General features: G+C 38.9%; 4 protein-coding genes across 4 annotated transcripts; 1 reads left to right on the forward strand and 3 right to left on the reverse strand.

The window, feature by feature from the left end:
* Positions 1 to 1,345: 1,345 nt before the first annotated feature.
* Positions 1,346 to 4,264, forward strand: aldob (aldolase b, fructose-bisphosphate). Its single transcript, XM_079352283.1, has 9 exons — positions 1,346 to 1,467; positions 2,232 to 2,344; positions 2,436 to 2,647; positions 2,727 to 2,781; positions 2,914 to 3,074; positions 3,165 to 3,248; positions 3,331 to 3,505; positions 3,607 to 3,806; positions 3,996 to 4,264. Exons 2-9 carry the CDS (start codon positions 2,233 to 2,235, stop codon positions 4,089 to 4,091), a joined length of 1,095 nt encoding a protein of 364 aa, XP_079208409.1. The 5' UTR covers positions 1,346 to 1,467; position 2,232; the 3' UTR covers positions 4,092 to 4,264.
* A 212-nt stretch (positions 4,265 to 4,476) lies between these two features.
* On the reverse strand, positions 4,477 to 9,036 carry LOC306829178 (B-lymphocyte antigen CD20-like). Its single transcript, XM_079352109.1, has 8 exons — positions 8,986 to 9,036; positions 7,927 to 7,959; positions 7,609 to 7,759; positions 7,369 to 7,479; positions 6,522 to 6,578; positions 6,292 to 6,426; positions 6,086 to 6,199; positions 4,477 to 5,703 (listed from the first exon to the last, which is right to left on the reverse strand). Exons 3-8 carry the CDS (start codon positions 7,738 to 7,740, stop codon positions 5,650 to 5,652), a joined length of 603 nt encoding a protein of 200 aa, XP_079208235.1. The 5' UTR covers positions 7,741 to 7,759; positions 7,927 to 7,959; positions 8,986 to 9,036; the 3' UTR covers positions 4,477 to 5,649.
* On the reverse strand, positions 8,450 to 13,031 carry tmco6 (transmembrane and coiled-coil domains 6). Its single transcript, XM_079352108.1, has 12 exons — positions 12,790 to 13,031; positions 12,275 to 12,381; positions 12,033 to 12,145; positions 11,759 to 11,942; positions 11,551 to 11,655; positions 11,249 to 11,340; positions 11,025 to 11,141; positions 10,756 to 10,870; positions 9,952 to 10,132; positions 9,510 to 9,604; positions 9,234 to 9,401; positions 8,450 to 9,120 (listed from the first exon to the last, which is right to left on the reverse strand). Exons 1-12 carry the CDS (start codon positions 12,878 to 12,880, stop codon positions 8,992 to 8,994), a joined length of 1,497 nt encoding a protein of 498 aa, XP_079208234.1. The 5' UTR covers positions 12,881 to 13,031; the 3' UTR covers positions 8,450 to 8,991.
* Positions 13,032 to 14,216: 1,185 nt separating this feature from the next.
* LOC306829524 (uncharacterized protein) lies at positions 14,217 to 19,196 on the reverse strand. Its single transcript, XM_079352600.1, has 9 exons — positions 18,888 to 19,196; positions 17,782 to 17,834; positions 17,613 to 17,677; positions 17,333 to 17,413; positions 17,187 to 17,245; positions 16,895 to 17,066; positions 15,180 to 16,562; positions 14,997 to 15,094; positions 14,217 to 14,867 (listed from the first exon to the last, which is right to left on the reverse strand). Exons 1-9 carry the CDS (start codon positions 18,993 to 18,995, stop codon positions 14,832 to 14,834), a joined length of 2,055 nt encoding a protein of 684 aa, XP_079208726.1. The 5' UTR covers positions 18,996 to 19,196; the 3' UTR covers positions 14,217 to 14,831.
* Between the last annotated feature and the right edge of the window lie 106 nt (positions 19,197 to 19,302).

Raw genomic sequence — 19,302 nt, forward strand, 5'->3', positions numbered from 1 at the left:
CTCTCTTCTGCATCTTATCGCAGGGCAGTTTTTCTTAACAAAGAATCTCCTTGACAGAGACTGATCTAATCTGCACTACTACAGAGAACATTGCTCATGGTTCAGAGTTCAGCTTGCGTAAAAGCTCGCTTGTGATTATTTGTTGCAGATCGACAGCCTTTAGGTTCAAATACCCCAACCTGCTGAGATTACTCAGCCAGGTTGGGAAAAGTTACAGTACTATAAACAACCTTGCAAGTTTTTTGTGTGTGACCATTATCAGCAAATAATACGAGACATGTTCAATACATGATGTGCTGTAAGCAGTGTGATGAATGACAAAAAATGTAGCCAAGCATTGCTGTGGTAACAAATGGCTCATTAATTTCCCCCCAAAAAAAGACCTTTACTTTAGTATAAATACTCAAAGAAAAACATGGCAAATATTTATATTGACTTATTTGATAATTTATTATTAAATAAAACAAAAGTTAAAACATGTTTCTCCTGGTGTAAACTAAATAGAGGCCTGATCAGATCTGTTTCCATTTCCTGCTGAAAACATCATTCATGTTGTTTATTTTACACACTGGTTAACGTCTAAAAAACATCGATGACAATAACATCAGAGAAGAAAAAGTAAAAAGTGCATTGTATAATTTGTAGGCCTATACTGTTTCATAGGTTGCCTATTTAGTGACTTGTAGGAAGAGGTAGCTAAAATAAAGGAGACACGTGTACTGTAATCTGGACTTGTTTATGTAGAAAGACTAATATTAGATGGCTGTTTTTTTCATGGATACATATTGATTACCTACAGTAGTAACTAATTGATTAAAAACAACATAACAAATGTATTGCAAACAATATACACTCACACGTGCTGCAACAATGCAAAAACAAAAGTACACACAAGGGCTAATGACAACCAGCCAAACATTATAAAAGCTGCTTATTATCATGGAAAATAGATTACTACATAAAAAAGGCATGATTTGAGATTTGTTGATGATAATGTTTGTCAAAGCTAAGTAGTGCCACCCATATGAGAAAACAGACATATCTGATGTTGCAACTGACACCTTGGGGACATAGGAAACAAAGAAACCTGATTTGCAACTGCAGACATTTTTTTTCTTTTCACAGTGAGGCAACCATGAGCAGAAAAGGGGCGAGGCACGTAAAATCTGATTTTATAACAAGTTTCAGATAACACACTGTTCCCTCCATGTTAACTCAGACGCCCCAAGTCCTATGAGTTTAAAGTCCACAATAGAGCGTGAAACAGCACGGTAGGCGTACTAACACCGCCCCTGCTTGTCTGGACCAATGGCGTGTCCGGGGCCGACGCACGCCCCGCCACATCACGGGTACACCTCCGCCATAAATACAGGACTGTGCCAACTTTTCGGCCTTCTCATTCAGTCTAAACACTGCTTGGAGGCTTCTGCCATTTCTGTTGCCGTCGCTGTTTGACACAATTCCAAAGTAAGTCGTGTTCATTAAGTGTTGAGTTTGTTTTGTTTTGTTTTTTAAAAAATACGTTTGAAGATGCTGAAGTCCATTTTTTTTTTAAATGCAAAGTGATCTCAACCATGTTGCCTTGCTTGTGCAACATTTGTCTTCGGATTTCATCATGTATCTCAGTGTGCAGCGATTGAGGCATCCTAGCCTGAAGATGCATTCTTGTAGACTATTTCAGCTGGAGTTATTTTAAAGTCTTAACTTTCTAGTGCCCAAGTTAAGCTGATAAACTTTTTTTATTTTTTTTTTTCCCACCGTTGCATCTTCAAAAAAAAATCGACCTGTGTGTCCTGCAATAGTTTAAATGCTGGTGGGCGTCTTTAAGTTTGTACAAATATTTGATAGGGAACACGCATCCGTGTTTCCGTGTTTACATTAGCCTGCCGTTTATGCTCCCATTAATTGGGTACAGTTAATGCCTGTACTTGTGGGCCTCCATATGAATCTCAGTGTTTTGGTTTGAACTGCAGAAATCATGGGAGAAAATCCTATATGCAGCAACACATTATTGGTGGACTCTGAACTTGTACAGAACTTATCTGTTTGAGGGCCAAAGTACTGTCATTCATGGCAAATATTAGCAAAGGTGTTGCAAGAGAAGTAGGAAGTCCGGGTACAAAGGTTCATTGTGTTTGGGGGGGGGGGGGGGGGGAAGTAGAGCATCTTCCTTATCAAGTCTTGTCATGTTTCTGATCACCTGTGGAATGTTTTGTTTGGTTTCCCCTCAGGATGACTCATCAGTTCCCATCGCTGTCTCCTGAGCAAAAGAAGGAGCTCTCTGACATTGCTCAGAGGATTGTGGCTCCAGGAAAGGGAATCCTGGCTGCAGATGAGTCAACAGGTGAGCCTTAAGATCTCAAATATATTATTCTGTGACGAGCGTTGCAGAGTTTGACACGAGCCTGTTTTGCACACCCATTTCTTTCATCAAGGAACCATGGGAAAGCGTCTCCAGAAAATCAATGTGGAGAACACAGAGGAGAACCGTCGCTCCTTCCGTGACCTCTTGTTCTCTTCTGATCCCTCCATTGCGAACAGTGTGGGTGGAGTCATCTTCTTCCACGAGACACTTTACCAGAAATCAGACAGTGGCAAGCTCTTCCCCCAGGTCATCAAGGATAAGGGTATTGTCGTCGGCATCAAGGTGAGGAGTGTGCAAGCGTCTTTAGGTCAGGTGTTTACCCCTGTTCAGTTAATGACCATGTTTGCTTTCCTTGCATCAGGTGGACAAAGGCACCGCTGCTCTTAATGGAACAGATGGAGAGACGACCACGCAAGGTGAATCAATTCTAAATCTTTAGAATCAATTCAAGTGCAAGTCTTTTTTCAATCCAAATCTACACACTTTATTTTCAGTGACGTGATTCCAAACAAGTGTGGGTACTAACATTCTGTTGTCTGTTCTAACAGGTCTTGATGGCCTCTCAGAGCGCTGTGCTCAGTACAAGAAGGACGGTTGTGACTTTGCCAAGTGGAGAAGCGTGCTGAAGATCTCAGACGGCTGCCCCTCTGCTCTCAGCATTGCAGAAAATGCCAATGTCCTCGCCAGATATGCCAGTATCTGCCAACAGGTATGCTGCCCCCCTCAGTTGACTACAGTGGGGTCCAAATTACTGCCTGGGAGTTATTAATCTTACACTTAAATTGATGTGCTCTAACAGAATGGCCTGGTGCCCATTGTGGAGCCAGAGATCCTCCCAGACGGCGACCATGACCTGCTGCGCTGCCAGTATGTCACAGAAAAGGTTTGTGTAACCTCCGTGATTTGTACAGATCAGTTTATATTCTAAAAAATGTGTTCTAATAAACCTGCCTCCTCGTGTTCAGGTTCTGGCTGCTGTGTACAAGGCTCTGTCTGATCACCATGTGTACCTGGAGGGCACTCTGCTCAAGCCTAACATGGTCACCGCTGGACACTCCTGCACTAAGAAGTACGCCCCTCAGGAGGTTGCCATGGCAACAGTGACCGCTCTGAGACGCACAGTCCCCGCTGCTGTGCCTGGTAAGGGACTAAAGGCCTCACCTCTTTTTAACGAACCACTTTAGGTAAAGGGAGGAAAACTTAAGTAATTTATGAGTGAATGCATACTCCTGTGTCTCCAGGAATCTGCTTCCTGTCTGGAGGTCAGAGCGAGGAGGAGGCATCTCTCAACTTGAACGCCATCAACCAGGTGTCCCTTCATCGCCCATGGAAGCTGACCTTCTCTTATGGCCGTGCACTTCAGGCCTCCACTCTCGCAGCCTGGCAGGGAAAAGCTGCCAACAAAGCAGCTGCACAAGAAACTTTCTGCAACAGGGCCAAGGTAACCTTAGAGGGCATGAACAGCTATTAAGACTAAATGCCTCTTGTGTATTTCCATTATTTTTTTTACTGACTGTAAATGATTTATTCTAAAAGCCTTTGGTCTTGTACTAATGTGGTTTATCTAACCTGGCTGATCATTAACACTCAGCTTTAACTTTGCTCTCACTCTCCCCTCTGTTCTTTGCAGATCAATGGCCTGGCCTCCAAAGGAGAGTACAAGCCCACAGACTCAGCTGGCCAGGCCTCCATGCAGTCCCTGTACACTGCTAGCTATGTCTATTAAATAATAGGAACCTTAAAAAATGCACACGGACCAAATGTGACTCAAAGAAATGCCGCTGCTGGAATACCCTCTTCCCTAGACTGCCAACACCACAGGAAGACTTGAATTGAAATGTTGAACTGCTGTTTGTCTACTCGGTCAAATGACTGGAAATAAATTAAGTGACCAAAGTATTTAGTGTTCTTGCAGTTTTTCTGTTGTCTAACATCAGTGTCTGTTGTAAACTGTAGGGTGGGTGCTACAAGTGGTTTTAGGGAGCACTACATTTCTTGCTGTACTGAATAATAAAAATGTAAGTAATGCATCAATTAATAAAATCAATGCAGCTGTGGCTATGGGCATATTGTAGCCTTTTCCTACACAAAGCTCTATGGACACATTAACATTTGATCAAATCAGTGTTTATTAATAAGGACAATAGACATACTTAGAGTACCACATAAAGCTAAAAGCAAATTCTTGACTGCACGTCCTGTGACAGTTTGTGCAAGGAGACTAGACGTGCAGATTTATCAAACAAAATGTATGTCAATATAGGCTTCCAACCAGGCTCAAATAACATTCATGTAGGTGAATACACTGAACTATAAACACAAACATGAGGCTTTGGATGTAACCTGTCAAAAATATTTAAACCCCAATTCTATTCAAACATTTATTTTAAATGGTGGGGGTTCTAAACAAATCCAAGATATGATATAAACTTTATTCTGCTATATGTATGTACACATGTATTTGGCACATCTGATAACAGTAATGCAGTTAATATGGATTCTTATAAGGCATTTTGATGACAAAAGGGATCAGGGTAAAAGTAAGTAGTCACGATACAAAAACATTGACAGTTAAAAAGTTTTTGATTAAAATAGCATTTTAATTAAAGGAGACGGGCCTCTGTTCACTTTAACGAACACCACTGTTCATTGCTTTCAAAATCAACATAAGCATTAAAAATCTGACCATTTCCAAAGATAGATATGAGTACCAATAAACAGTATCTGGTCACCTTGAGGCAAACACACAGAAGCTGCCTTTCTAGAAATATCAGTTGTTACTATGACCCTCTAATCAGTGCAAGTAAAATAAAAGCAGTTCAGTATTGCACATTTGAATGCGGTTACACAAACTTTAAAGTAAAGAAAAGACAAAAAAATGCATGTCTGCTGACGTACGTGTATAAGGCGGGTAGTGTAACATCAGAATGTTATATATAGGGGCCTGCACAGGTGGCTTGCCAGGTGTGGCCCTGTGAAATCTGATTGGCCACCCAAGGTGCCATCCCAAAATCCTAAAATATGACTGGCTCAGTGTGCTGTTTCGACAGTTGCTTTGGGTAATTTCAGTGTAGCAATTTTTTTTGCTTATTCTTTGAATTGTGAATTATAAGACAGAACCAAACATGAATGATTTCAATGATGCCTTCTGTTGTGTGATTTTTCAAAACTACATATAATGTTAATGTTATAGGCTAAGTAAATATAATGACTGGATTACAAAAGTTCACACTTACAGGACATCTGTTTTAGATTTAACATAAGAAAGACACAAATAATTGTTTTCAGTTTGGTGTTGTTTCACTCTGTGGTGCTGCCGGGATGTGCTGGACAATAAACTGTTAAAGATAGGGACAACAACAAGAAATCAATGCAGTGTTAACTGGCACACACATCGTATACGGTTTAAGATGTTTATGATGTTGCTGTACACAGGACACAAGACCAGATTTCGGTTCAGTAATTTTGTGGCACTCTTTTTTTTTGGTCAAACGCAATGATTTTAAGTCTGATTTAGGCTTTTAAATTAATGTTCTGGTTAATAATTGATCATACTTAACATTATTTTTTTTGACCAGGTAATAAAAAATACACAACTGATGATAAACAGAAAACCACAAGTACCATAAATATCTATAGTCATGTTATGCACTTGGTGTTTTTTTTTTCACTGATTATTTTCAGTAGTTGAATCCAGTTTTAGATTAGGTTATTTCTTACCTGAGTGTGTGTGGATTTCAGAGATAAACGTGTGATGACACACAGGAAGATGAGAAGCACTGACACACACAGGGAGGATGTAAACAATATGCATTCAATGCCCAAATTCTGCTTCTATAGCAAAAGAAAGTCAAATAAAAAGTTATTCATACTTTGTTTCAACATCTGCATCTTTACTTAAGTTTAAAATAAATGTTGTAACTCACCGCTCTGTAAATGTCCCAAATATCTTCCTGGTAATAGTGCCTGCGGTCTAACTCTGAAAGGCTGACTATCCTGTAGCCACAGGAGACCACAATTCCCAGAAGGGAAACCACATACATCGCCATACACACTGTCACCTGACAGAGAAATATTTTATTCAGTGAGTTATTTAGTAAGAAAGAGATGGACAGTGAATAATGGGTTAAACCAGAGCACCACATAGGCTACCTACCATCTTCTTGGATGGATGTATCTGAGTGTAGATGGACAGATTTCCACAGATAAGAAACTTACAAAACAACAAACAAGAAAAAAAACTACTATTAGTACTAGGGTGACTGCTATTGTTTTACATTGATGATGTTTCCTAGTGATTCATTGATAAAGGATTGTAGGACAGAATACGATTTGGCAATCGAAATGGCCTTGAATTGAAAGCTTTTTATTTCTGTGAGGTTTTCTGACTGTTTGCTTCTTTACCATAAGATAAGATTTATCATATGGTATATAAGTATTCATTTATGTATAACGAGCTTACGCTCAGCAGCCAGTTAGCTTAACCTAGCATAAAAACTAGGAAAGGGGTAGGCTACAAGTCAATCTCTGCAAGGAAACACAAATCTATCTAAGCACCTGTACAACTTTTGATTGGTTCATTTGAAACAACAACATTTAATATTTACACTTAAACTCAATTCATAAAGAGTTTATTAGCTAGAATTTTTCTTATCAAGTATGATTTCCCGACAATAAACTCCAAGAAGTAGCCTAAGGGTTTTTAGCCAAGATTTGGATACCTTGGCTGGCCAGCTCTTCCTCTGTTCTGAGGCAACATGCTATAAAGCAGAAGAATATGCTACAGACATGAGATATCAGTTTTGTCAAGGAGCTGAATGAATGTATTCCCCATTATATGAAACTTTTACTGTGAGTTTTAAGGGGTTTAAGCTTTTCTGATACGTTTCATCCTAATCCTATAGAAAGGTTATGTCTTATAAGTAGGTTATAGGAGCCTATCAAGTACGGTATTTAACCATATTCAGCATATCGAGCCGCAAGTCAGTCTTTTATTTATATACCAGAAGACCCTGCCAGAAGGGAATGTAAATCTTGCAAGAATTCATCCAAATTTCCTTGGCCAGAGGAAATCCCATGAGCATTTCTGCACAGCCACAGATCACAATGACAATCTGGGAAAGAGAAGAGGAAGGATGGATTAAAGTAACTACCTTACAGTAGCATGGTGTTGCTTTTGGGGCAGACTTGTTTTTCTATGCAGTTAATTACAACTTAAGAACTTGGATTTAATGCAATTTTACCCCAAGAGTTTTGGGCTCATGTTTAATGAAGCGATGCAGCGGCTTGCTGTCGGACATCAGCAACATGTTGTTGGCATCCTGTTTCACAGCCTTTCCTGATGCTCTCTCTCTAGTTGACTCAGTGGACTCCATTGTCAGCAGACTACAGTCTCTGTTGGTTGTGGGAGGGTAAAACAAGAATTAATCACATCAGAACCCCTCAACAGCAGATTGCACTTTGACGCTCCACTAGTCAGATATAAAGAGAATAATAACTGCAGTATGTATAATTGTAAAAGCAGTTTCAAAGAATGTAGAGATGAAAACATAGTGACGCACCTTGTTTTGTTTTTCAGGCAGAGAAGTCGAGTGCAGGGAAGGAGAGAGTGTGGGTGGACAGAGGAAGTGGGGAAATTTGAGTTTAGCTTTTTTCTTTTTTTAAAGAGGGAGGAGCTGAAGTCTTTTTTTGCAGGCTGTTCCTCAGAACAAGACTCAATCAGTGACCAAGACTTGTAAAAATCTCAGTAAAAGGACGACACATCCTCATCATCACAAATCAAACAAGAGTTTTCACTGGTTAACTAAATGATTATTTTCTATATGTATAATGTTATTTCTGAAAATTTGGTTTACAATGTTACAAAGTCATTTAGAATATGCTTCACAGTAAAAATGAGATTCCAGACCAAACTATTTGTCCTTGAAACGGGAATTTCTCTAAACTTATGTCAGAATGAATCATATGAAAAGACACAATGGCAATAAATCCAGTACCTTCTTTATGAATGTAATGTTATTTGTTGATTATTTAGAGTATATAGTTCTCTCAAAGTAAAGTCCTATAAACAACATGAGGGGAATATTTGTTAATTTATGCTTTATTTTTTGAATGTACAGTCAACAGGGCATAAAAATCTCAAACTGCATTACACCTATTAAACCCTTCACAAGAACCTCTCTCACCACAATGACAGTCATATGAATCATCAGTATCTAAATGTGCAGGTTGTTCCAGAGGAGCCGTTTAAGACAAGAGGTCAGGTTTTAAAAATATATATACATATATATTTCATCTTTATTGGCATATATGCTAAAATGTCATAGACAACACACTGATTGTTAATTTGATCAAACCAGCAGAATATATTTAAAAGTTATAAAAACTGACACAAGTACAACAATTGTCCTTGTAGAGAAGGTGAAAAAGTAAAAAAGGAAGTTTCAGATACTCAGGGTTTGTCCTCAAGATGTTTTGTAACAAGTGTGTAATTGGGATGTCTTCCTGTTGGTACAAGAGAAGTAGTCTACATGCAATGTTTTCCCTTTTTTTCTTGTTTAAACATTTGAGGAAGTATAAATGATACCATCGACTAATTGAACAGTACAAAAGGTCTTCACCAAGCATCATGTTGAGTAGGACAGCAGGTGGTTCTCTAGGAGATATGATGCTCTTTGTCTAATATCGCCTTCTCTGTTGTACTGAAGAGCCTCTAAAAGTGAAAGACCGCTTTGCCTCACAAACTCCTCTGCCACCTGAGGAGAAGGAATAAATATGGTAAAGAAAATCACAACTGCTCTAGAATGGTTTGGTTATCTCCTCTGAGCAGCGTCATTATTATTATTTCAAAGGTTTGACTTTAACTTACCTGTGGACTGCTAACTATCAGCATAAACAGGACATCCATACTCAGGATCACTATCTCTTTGTCAGCCATTTTTAGTGTGGCACAGAGTCCTGACAGCAATCCAAGGTGGGTCAGTTGGACACAGTACTCCTTTTTCTTGTGAGCAATGTTTGCTAGGACCCTCAGGATCTGAGTTTAGCAACACAGAATTGAGCAGTGAGCTGGGTAAAGCTACAATGAATGTGTAGCAGACTATTGAAGCACTCATTTCAAAGTTTATCTCTGGATTTCCCCTACCATGACGTTGATGCCCTGAGAGAACGGGAGGAGCTGGATCAGTCCAGGGACCAAGTTTAACGTCAGCAAGGCAGAGCAGAAAGCGCTGGAGTGAGCTGTAGCAAGAGAGTGAAAATATGATGGAACAAAATAGTTCATCTGACACCTCGGCAAATCAAACAATCACCACGACAGCTCTTTCTCTTAACTGAAGTGTCATAAAGACTAAAAAGGAACTAAATATGGTACCAGATATATACTTCAAAGACATTTCAAGGAGGCAAATACTTCTCCTCAATAAACTGCAGTCCTTTGTTGTGTAAAATCATCTTTAGCTACTACTGACAGATGTGAAACATTAGTCTTCTGGTATGAACTGTTGCTCAGTCAAATAAAGCTGATCCATACTGGTGCTGCAGGCTGTGACTGAGTTTCACGCGTGCTAATAACAGACAGTTCAAACCTGTAAGGTTATTAAGGACCCAGGCACTCTCTCTGGCCAACGCTGTTTGAGTCTGCATGTAGGCCTGAAGAAGTGCACACAGAGTCACCACAATACCAACGTCAGCCACTTGAGAGTTTACTTCTTCCACTGGGCAGGAGGAGAGGAGGTTTCCCATACACCTCAGCAGAGGACAGATGAGCTGTAGAGGAACGACACGCTCAGTCAACAAGCATACTGATCACATTCATACTTAAAGTGTACACTTAGCTCAAGACACACTTGTTTACACTCTGCTATATGTCCTGATTTGTTTTTATTGCGTTAATTTTTGTTGTTGATTTTAGTATGTTGTATGTCTGCCTATTGGGCTTAGAGCCTGTAATGGACTTTATATCATTATATTAGCAATACCAGAATCAGAGTCATTTTTTATTTATTCTGCTATAAAACCTGTGTAATGCAAAGAAAATATACACAAAGAAAGTTTTGACACTTTAAAAAATGCATTATTGATTTTATACCACGTGGCTGGTCAGTATGATGCTTTTTGATAGCTGAGCTGATTCCAAAGTCTCTGGTGTTGTGGCCTTAAATGCACTACTAAAAAATGCCATCTATCTGCCTTACTATTTAATGATGGTAGAAAATATACCAACGCCAAAAAATCTCTTCATGATCACTGTGAAACATTACCCAATCTAAGCATGTTTCATGTTCTCTTTACACGATCAAACAATAAAACTAAGAGACCCAGCAAATGCTTAACTTTTTGAATTTGTCAACAATTGAGAAAGTACTTGTAGATTAGATTTATTTCCCTACCAGCTCCATTCCTTCGTCTTTGTTTCCTTCGGCCACAGCGCCACCTAGTGACATTAAAACGGAACTGCATCGGAACAAGGCCCCATGAGCCAGAAGCACTCTGTTATCCTTCATGCTGCAGAGTGAGTTAAAGACAGAAGAGAGACAGGTCGTACTTATAATTATTATGAGTTTGAGGATATCGTCTTGGAGAGAGTTCACCAAAAAATCCAGACTGAGCAAATATAACACTTTGATGACACCGGCCGAAGATGGCCTTCAACTCTCACCTGCATGTGAGGTAGTGCAGACACCATGCACACTCAATGGCAGGTGCCAGGCCAAAGTTCTGGTCAGGAGTCAGGACTGAAATCAAGTGTGAAGGTAAGCTGGAGGCCAGGACCATCCTGCAGACAAAGAGAACACTGGTTGAGCTAAGCAAAACCCATTAAAGAAAAGATTTTAATATCCTCTGAACAAACAGCAGAGTGGTGAAAAACTGGTGTGTCATTACGGGATTATTTTCCCTGCTCCGTCTTTGGCCTGGAGAAGCTGAGAGAGGGTGAAGCCTGCAGCTTCCACCACGGCAAGGTTATGTCTCTGATTCTGGAAACACACAGAAACAACAAGTGAGATGCTTTTACATCATTAAAGTAGACTGGCATCTGTTCAGGGCTATGTGCCGAGACAGAGCTTGATCGTTTATTTGTGGAAAAAAAAGACTGAGAATAATTTGACGATAAGCATTGAAGACGTTGAAATGACTGTTCTACTAAACTGAATGTGTTGTTTTGGGGTTATAGACTTTAAGATTACCTCTATGCAGTTGGCCAGAGCTGGTATGATTCCCTGAGCGAGGAGTTTATCTTGTACAACATCACTTTCAGGGCACAAGTTACCAAGTGTGTAGAGACACAGCTCCTGTGTACACAAGAAAATACAATAAAACAATTTTTCATTAAAAATCAATCTATCATTAAAAGGTGATATTATAACACAGTTTGTGGTACACACAAGTACTCACGGTGAACTTGGTGCTTTGGTTAGACAGGTAGGTGAGCAGGTAGGGAGTGGCAGGCAGACAAGCTGGTGCTATGTTTGTGTGTGGAGAGTGAGACAGCTCATGAAGACAACGAACAGCCTGCAGACGGCATGTTGCATTAGAGCCAGTGAGGAGACCAACCAGAAGATGCATGCTGTTCTCCTGTCTTTAGGAAGATAGAGATATGATAGGTAGATTTACAGGTAGAAACAATATTAAAACTTAAATAATTCAGCGAAAGAAGTTTCCACCTTACTTGATAAAGGCGAGCTGTGCTGAGGGGTCACGGAGAGCTTTACTCAAAGCGTTCAGGTGGACCTCCCTCTCTGGCCCATTGTGTTGGAGTTTGTGAAACAAAGTGAGCACATGCTACGGAAACAAAGAGCACACTCAGGTTGAACGTATATATATATATATATATATATATATATATATATATATATATATATATATATATATATATATATATAGATAGAAACATTAAGATGTCTGTCTCACCTGTGCTGCGGAGTCGGTGTCCATGGTGATCTCTGATTGGTCCTCATCTTCATTCAGGAGGAGTCTTTTGCTCACAAGCTGTTTGTCTCTGCGGGCCTGTCTCAGTTCTAAAGCAAGTTAAATAGATTAATAAGTTCTGTCTTCTTGTCTTAAAGGCTGTGGTTTCCACTTTGAAAAGTCAAATGATGGTTTGCTGGAAGTTACAACACATAGACCAACAACAAAAGTATAAATGACAAGTGTTAGCGTAGTAGGCTTAGTTAAGACAGCTTAATCTTGTATAGTTTCTCAAAAGGAGCTTGGATGCATTACTGTGTTGCCAAACGTAGTTATGAAGCTTTCAAATTATATTCATGAAAACTTATTTAAGCTTACAAGAACACAACGAAGGTTGTCAGTTTATCATGAAAATTACCAAACCACTGCTGACATTACATACTTCTCAGTAAGTGGGTAGGAGTCATTAAAACAATGTATAAGTTCACGTCAGAAATGCACCACATTAACATGTTAACCTTTCTCTTGCAGTCGTCTCTTTAAGCGGAGCTCCTCCAAGCTGTCAGCTTGTCGACCAGCTTTGTGACGAACCTTGTTCAGCCTCCACATCTGGATATGTGTGGGTTAATAACAGATGCTCAGTGCAAAGTGGAAGCTGTAACCATAGTGTAACACCATAGATACAGCTCTGTGTAAGATTGTTGCCACAGAACGAAACAAAAGCTGTTTCTTCTACATCTGATTTGATTGGCGGTTAGAAAAGTAGCTTAAGAGAACATTACCGCCCCCTATCGGACCAAATGAGTACAGAAAATAGAACATTTAAAAGTAGGTTAGGGTTACACTTAAATTTAAATAAAGTGTCTCTTTTCTTGATGTGTCCAAAAGCAGATTGTCAAATAAAACCGCAGTTTAACATCCTTTATACCAACTAGCCTACTTCATTGGTGTTTAGAAGCACTTTGCATCCAAAATGTTGCATTTGCCTTCAACTAATGTAGACTGAATAAAGGACGATCTTCTCCGAAGATTTAAAACGGAAAAAAGAAAAAATGATCTGGGAGAGTCTTAAGAAAAGATAGGGTATTGTTGATCTGACTGAAGGGCGCACTTGTCGTAGCTGTTTGTAAGAAGACTAAAAGTCCCTATGAAGTAGTGAATACTTCTTCCTGGTTTAAATCCAGGGTTACAGTGTTAAGTGTTCATTTATTTGCACTAATGTTCCAAATATATTAAAAATGTCCCACTAATTTAAAAGCTGTCAAAGACAATCCGACCAAATTAATCCCGGTCTTCTATCGTTACTGGTTCTATCTTATTTTAGTTCAAAATATGTCATGGCTTCAGGAGTCTTCTTCAGGAACAATTTGGTTATGTCACTAAGACTACTTCCATATTTATAGTCGATGGCATCTTCCATAGCTGCTGACGTAATTTCACTGGCGGCCCAATTTTAAAGCCAGATTCTGCCAGAAGGGATGGCTGGTGGAGCCACTAACTTTACCTTTACCGCCTGCTCACCGAAAAAATATAGAAAAGCAAAGATCCTTTAGGTTGGTAGTGTACAGCACACATTCACAGTTGTCAGGTCAACTTCTGTTGCTTTTTGTCACATTTCCTCCTATCATTTCTGTTTTCTGTTGTGCTTATCCAATGCACACAGCACATTTGATAAGAGCTCTCCATCACAACATTAAAACCTTTATTTTTCACATAAGAAAACAAATTAAACTAAATTTGTTGTTATGGCAAAAACTTTGAAATAAAACCGCTTAACTAATAAATAATGACAGAAACCACAGCTAGTTAAATTCCAAATGTACAGGCCTCACCTATGGGAGGTGGCGTATTGTCGTATAGGGTTATTTAAGAGGAAGAAATGGCAAAGAAATCATCTGTTTCCGACACTTCATGCTCAAAACATCAGACCAGAAAGACTTCAGCCAAGTGTGAAAACTACTGTGGAGTTTAATTTGTATTAAAAGCATTATCTACGACCCAAATATGAAAACCTTATCAGACATTTAAAACTTTTATAAAAAACATGCTTTTCACAAACAAACATACAGTATATCAAACCAACACCAAAGTAGGTTGTCAAAAGAGTTTCCCATATTTTTCTGGATAAATATAAAATAGGTCGAACAGATGCTGTGATGTATTCTTTGTGAAGTTTCACAAAGTAAGATTAAAAGACTATCATAGGACAAATTCCTGAGATGGTATGAGAAAAAAATCTGTTTAAACAATGACTGAATGTAACTTTGAGACCTGTAAGAGGGAGGATCCCGTTCACTTAAAAAAATCCCTTAAACAAATCAGTTGTCATATGGGAAGATCATTAAAGGGACATTATCACAAAAATCAAAGCAGTGGCATGGTTGGTAACACAGTATATAAAAAACTAAAGTAGAAACAGATTTAAAAAACGTACAAAAATAATTATAAAAGATTTCATTTACAGTATTAAGCAATCTTTCTAACATTGTCACAAATATGATTTGAGAAATTGGATGGATAGGACACGCTCTTCATCCCATTGTTCTGCAGCAATAATAAATCAAGCATCTTCTTGAATCTTTGAGGATTTCTTTTTCTGCCAAGAATGAAAGAAAATATATGCTCAATTACAAAATAATCCCGCAGCAATCCAACATGTTATTTGAACAACAACAACTTTGATCTGAACTATTTAAAAATGGTGAAGGATACTGTTTTGTGTTACCTTCTTTTTGCCGTCACCTTTAGGCGTTTGGAGGGTTTCTGTTGCTGTAGAGTCTAGGGCTTTTTCAGGGTCCTCGGCTGATTTTAAATTGCCTTTCTCTGAAAGTGACAAACAATAGAGTCAATTTAAACACAAAAACAGCTAAATCCGAGTTTTACACAATTTTCCCAGTTATTTACTTACTTTTCTTCTTCTCTGTTGGAGGACCTGGTGTCTCAGGGTTCGGTGATGTTAGCAGATCTGTGTCAAGTGAACTATTTTCCAATATAGATTCCTTTTTCCTTGTTTTCTTGACTTCAGTAATCTGATCTGCTGTTTCTTCAGTGACACTCATCTCTGATATCTTCTCCTCAACCTCGTGCTCTGAAGTCATTTCGTATTGATTGTCTTTTTTCTTCTTCTTCTTCTTGACTTTGTTTTTCTTCAATACCACCTCTACATTTTCCTCACTACAAGCATTCTCCTTCCTCTTCTTTGCCGTCATGTCTTCATCTATCTGCTCTGAAGTATTTTGCATGTTTTCAGCTACTTGCTGTAACTCTTCAGCATCATCAAGTGTCATTCCTTGAACTATCTGCTCTGAATTTCCCTCAAGATCAAGTGTCTTTTTCTTCTTCTTTGTTTTCTTTTCTTCACTTATTTGCGGTGTTCCTTCATTGACATTTTCATTTGTCAGCATAGAATTGTCATCACTATAAAGTGTCCTTTTCCTCTTCTTTGTTTCTTTTTCTTCACTTATTTGCTGTGAATCTTTGACATTTTCATTTGTCTGCTCAGAATTATCCTCAGTATTAAGTGGCCGTTTCTTCTTTTTCTTGGTTTTCTTTACTTCACCAATTTGCTGTGAATCTTCTTGGACATTTTCATTAGTCTGCTCAGAATTTTTATCACTAGCAGTTTTCTGTTTTTTCTTACTCTTGTCTTTCTTTTCTAGCACTATCTGCTCCAAAATTGAGTCATTATCCACATTTCCAATTATGTTCTCTGTTTTTTCATCTGTCTTTTTCATATCCACATCTCCCTTTGTTCCTTTTGCCTTCTTCTTTTCATCTGCAGGTTTATCACCAGACTTGTCCTCTTTCACTTTATTCTTCTTTTTCTCTTTACTATCCAGTGCAGTCTTGGCATCCTTTTCCGCATCATCTTCAGTCACTTCTTTCTTCTTTTTCTTCTTCTTGGGCTCAGGCGTTGTTTCCTCTGATTTTTTCACACTGGGACTCACACCTTTTCTTTTCTCTTTCCCTGGAGTCTGTTTAGATGTGGAGACAGGTGATAACATTGGATCCTCTACAGGGGTGATGTTTTGCTCTTCGCTCAGAACGGTAGAGGAGGTCGCAGGTACAGTCTTTTCTGGTCTGCTCCTCTTCGGTTTACTGTTTTTTGTTGGTGTCACAACTTTCACCCCCACCTTTTCACTGTTTTCAGCTGTCTCAGTATTCGGTTGAATCATAATGGTGTTTTTTTTGGGGGCAGGCTTAGCCCGGGGCTTTCTCACCCTGGTTTTCTTGGGTGGTGGAGAGGAGGAGTCCAGAGAATTGATGGTGTCCATCTTGGCTTCATCAGCTTCTGTAGTTCAAGGAAAAGGGATGAATACTTAAAAAAAAACATGGCATGATGGCACAAAATGGTCTAACCATCAACCACAGAGGGTTCGTACACAGCTCTGTTTGTATGAAATCACAATTTTCCAGGTTGAGTTTTTCATGTAGCTTTCGTGCCTGGTGTTTCGAGTCTTTTTTCCCCCCTTAAACTTGAACTCATACCACTCTTTACTGTATTCCAGCATTTTAAAACCAACTCAACCTTCTCCAACCTTGATTCTTTGGAGCAGAAAAATATTTAAAAAATGTATTTTTTTATTCTGATGATAAAGTAGACAAAGATAAATACATGCCTACCTGTCATTTGCAGGAGCAGTTTCTTCCATTTCTCAACATCCAGACTGCTGTCAGAGTCTGACTCGTCGCCTCCAGCAGCCACAGCCTTGCTTTTTGCTTGGGGCTTTAATTTCTTCACCTTTGTTGTGCCTGCTGATTTTCTTTCATCTTTTTTCTTTTTCGCTGGCACATGCTAAGAAAATGAAATTGGAACACACAAGAGGAGACAAAAAGTACTCTTAGTGACAAGGTTCAGTCTTTCAACCAGCAGCTACCCTGCTGCCAAAAAACAGAAAACCGAATAATAACTCACCTTCTTCTTTTGTGTCTCAACTTTCTTTGCAGGTTTATCCTTTTTTCTTTTGAGCGTGGCTGCATGTAGAAATTGGGATATAGGTTAAAAATGCATTCATGTATAAAACATTTTTATTGACTACAAAAAATCTCAGTCTATCGTACCAAGAGATGGTGCTGCTCCATCTGTCCTGGATGCAGCTGTTGGAGTGTTAACAGTACTGCTGCTCTTCTTCTTAGAAGCATCTACAAACATGTACATGTCTTTTTGAATCTTTTACTTCGAAGAAAAAAAATCACCAGAAAGACATCTGCAGCAACTTACCACATATGCATTTAACTATCCAACTTGATTAAACTGCCTAAACTTGAATACAAGTTTGAGGACATAATGATCCTTAGTTTGCATATTGTCTATACATATTTAACACAAAGGCAGGTTTACCTTTAGCTGGAGTCCTTTTTTCTTCTTTAGATCTGGAGTCAGGTTTCTTTTTCTTTTTTGAGTCCCTGACAGGAACAGAAACAACACTCTGTAAACACACACGCCATCATTTATAAAAAAAAATAATCAAGGTGTTCAAACCTTTCAAAAGATTGCAAATTCATCTCACTTTAACCATGAATTGTAGATGTCCGATAGGGAGGTAGATATGTTTGTCTCCTCCTGTAAAAAAACAAAAAATAAACACTAAGAAACATAATTTGATGCTGTCGTTCAAGGTAAGTTAATGACATATGCATTACAATATATCACAATGTAAAATACAAATACTATGCAAACTTGATCTTGACAATGAGACCATATATCAAATTAACAATACAATAAAATAAAGCAAAGGAAAACTAGACAATTCCAGCAGAAATTGTGAGGGTGGTTGTCTGTGTTTCTGAGTTCTACTGCAGTAAGACTGTTTAACTGTAGTCAGCTAACAGCTATGACAGAACTCTGTCCCACTGCTATGGTCCCACTCAAATGATAATGGGCAACTTTTTGTCGTTTCAACTCGATTTGTGTCCACACCGTGTGACCGAAGTTTCCACAAAGTAATAGCACCCATGTCATGACCGAGCCGCTCGCTTGTGTGCGTGGCGCTGTGGGAGGAGTAGCGCGCCAAAATGTGAGGATATAATAATAATAAGAAGAAGAAGAATATTTACAATAGTAGTAGTGTGGTTTGCCTTTCAGGCAACCACCCTAATCATATCGCTGACGTCTTAGTCAAACATGTAATTAAAACTAGGCCTACCAGTGTTCACCCAGTTTTTGAATCGCTGCCGAATCTACAGTAACCTCTTGTTAAATCTAATGGAGCATAAATTAGTCTTAGGATATGTCATCAGCAACGTTTTGATTCAAAACTCTTCTGCATAATCTGCATCGATGTTTTGCCATTTAATTTAGGCCTGTGTGTAAACGTCTTTAAGCAATTTAAATTTAGCTATTTTTGCAATATAAATACACATGTTCCAACCCAGATTGAGATTAGATGACACTCCATTTAAAACAGTGTTATAGTAGGCTAGATACAGTATCACACTGCAGTACACAACACATTTCAGTTATGATTTCACAGAAACAGAAAGCGAAACATTGTTTCTGTCACAACACTTTAGCATTGTCATGCAACACTTCAAACATTGTGTAGCCCACGTGTGTTATGCACGCGTTTGTGTATTTGTATGTGTCTGAATGTCTACGTTGTGTGCCATTGTTGACCTGTGGCTTGTCCCTCTGGAGCTCATCTGCAGCTGAGTGGAAGCCTTGCTCTTTCAGGTGGCGGTAGATCAGCTGGATCAGCTGGCGCTGTGATGCGTTCACGGACATGCTCGTCTCACAAACAATCACGGTAAAGAAAACACAAAACGTACAGCTGAAAAAACTGGACACATTCTGCACACAATAAACACCACTTCACGTAAAGCAAGCATGGGAGCACGTTGAACTGTGAACTCAGGAAGTCGTCCCGCGTATCCGTGCAATGCACCATGGGAGTTGTAGTACAACCGAGAAACAGCTTCAGAATCAGCTTTGGCCAAATAAACTTAAAGGAATTTAACTTCAGTGAATTGTTCACTCTATGTACAAAGTACAACATTAAATATAAACTAAACCCCCCACAAAATAAACAAAT

The sequence above is a fragment of the Symphodus melops genome, assembly GCF_947650265.1.
Source record: "Symphodus melops genome assembly, chromosome: 9".
NCBI lineage: Eukaryota > Metazoa > Chordata > Actinopteri > Labriformes > Labridae > Symphodus > Symphodus melops.

What these genes read in the sequence shown, in the direction of transcription:
- aldob (XM_079352283.1), top strand. Translation starts at nt 2,233, where the DNA reads ATGACTCATCAGTTCCCATCGCTGTCTCCTGAGCAAAAGAAGGAGCTC. An exon ending in GGCTGCAGATGAGTCAACAG is followed by an intron (nt 2,345 to 2,435) that starts GTGAGCCTTAAG and finishes TCTTTCATCAAG; the next exon opens with GAACCATGGGAAAGCGTCTC. An exon ending in ATGCCAGTATCTGCCAACAG is followed by an intron (nt 3,075 to 3,164) that starts GTATGCTGCCCC and finishes GTGCTCTAACAG; the next exon opens with AATGGCCTGGTGCCCATTGT.
- LOC306829178 (XM_079352109.1), bottom strand. Translation starts at nt 7,740, where the DNA reads ATGGAGTCCACTGAGTCAACTAGAGAGAGAGCATCAGGAAAGGCTGTG. An exon ending in CCTTCTGGCAGGGTCTTCTG is followed by an intron (nt 6,579 to 7,368) that starts GTATATAAATAA and finishes TTGTTTTGTAAG; the next exon opens with TTTCTTATCTGTGGAAATCT. An exon ending in TACATCCATCCAAGAAGATG is followed by an intron (nt 6,427 to 6,521) that starts GTAGGTAGCCTA and finishes TTTCTCTGTCAG; the next exon opens with GTGACAGTGTGTATGGCGAT.
- tmco6 (XM_079352108.1), bottom strand. Translation starts at nt 12,880, where the DNA reads ATGTGGAGGCTGAACAAGGTTCGTCACAAAGCTGGTCGACAAGCTGAC. An exon ending in ACCAAAGCACCAAGTTCACC is followed by an intron (nt 11,656 to 11,758) that starts GTGAGTACTTGT and finishes TTGTGTACACAG; the next exon opens with GAGCTGTGTCTCTACACACT. An exon ending in CTCTGGCCAACTGCATAGAG is followed by an intron (nt 11,341 to 11,550) that starts GTAATCTTAAAG and finishes GTGTGTTTCCAG; the next exon opens with AATCAGAGACATAACCTTGC.
- LOC306829524 (XM_079352600.1), bottom strand. Translation starts at nt 18,995, where the DNA reads ATGTCCGTGAACGCATCACAGCGCCAGCTGATCCAGCTGATCTACCGC. An exon ending in ATCTACAATTCATGGTTAAA is followed by an intron (nt 17,678 to 17,781) that starts GTGAGATGAATT and finishes TGTTCCTGTCAG; the next exon opens with GGACTCAAAAAAGAAAAAGA. An exon ending in AAGGTGACGGCAAAAAGAAG is followed by an intron (nt 14,868 to 14,996) that starts GTAACACAAAAC and finishes CATTCTTGGCAG; the next exon opens with AAAAAGAAATCCTCAAAGAT.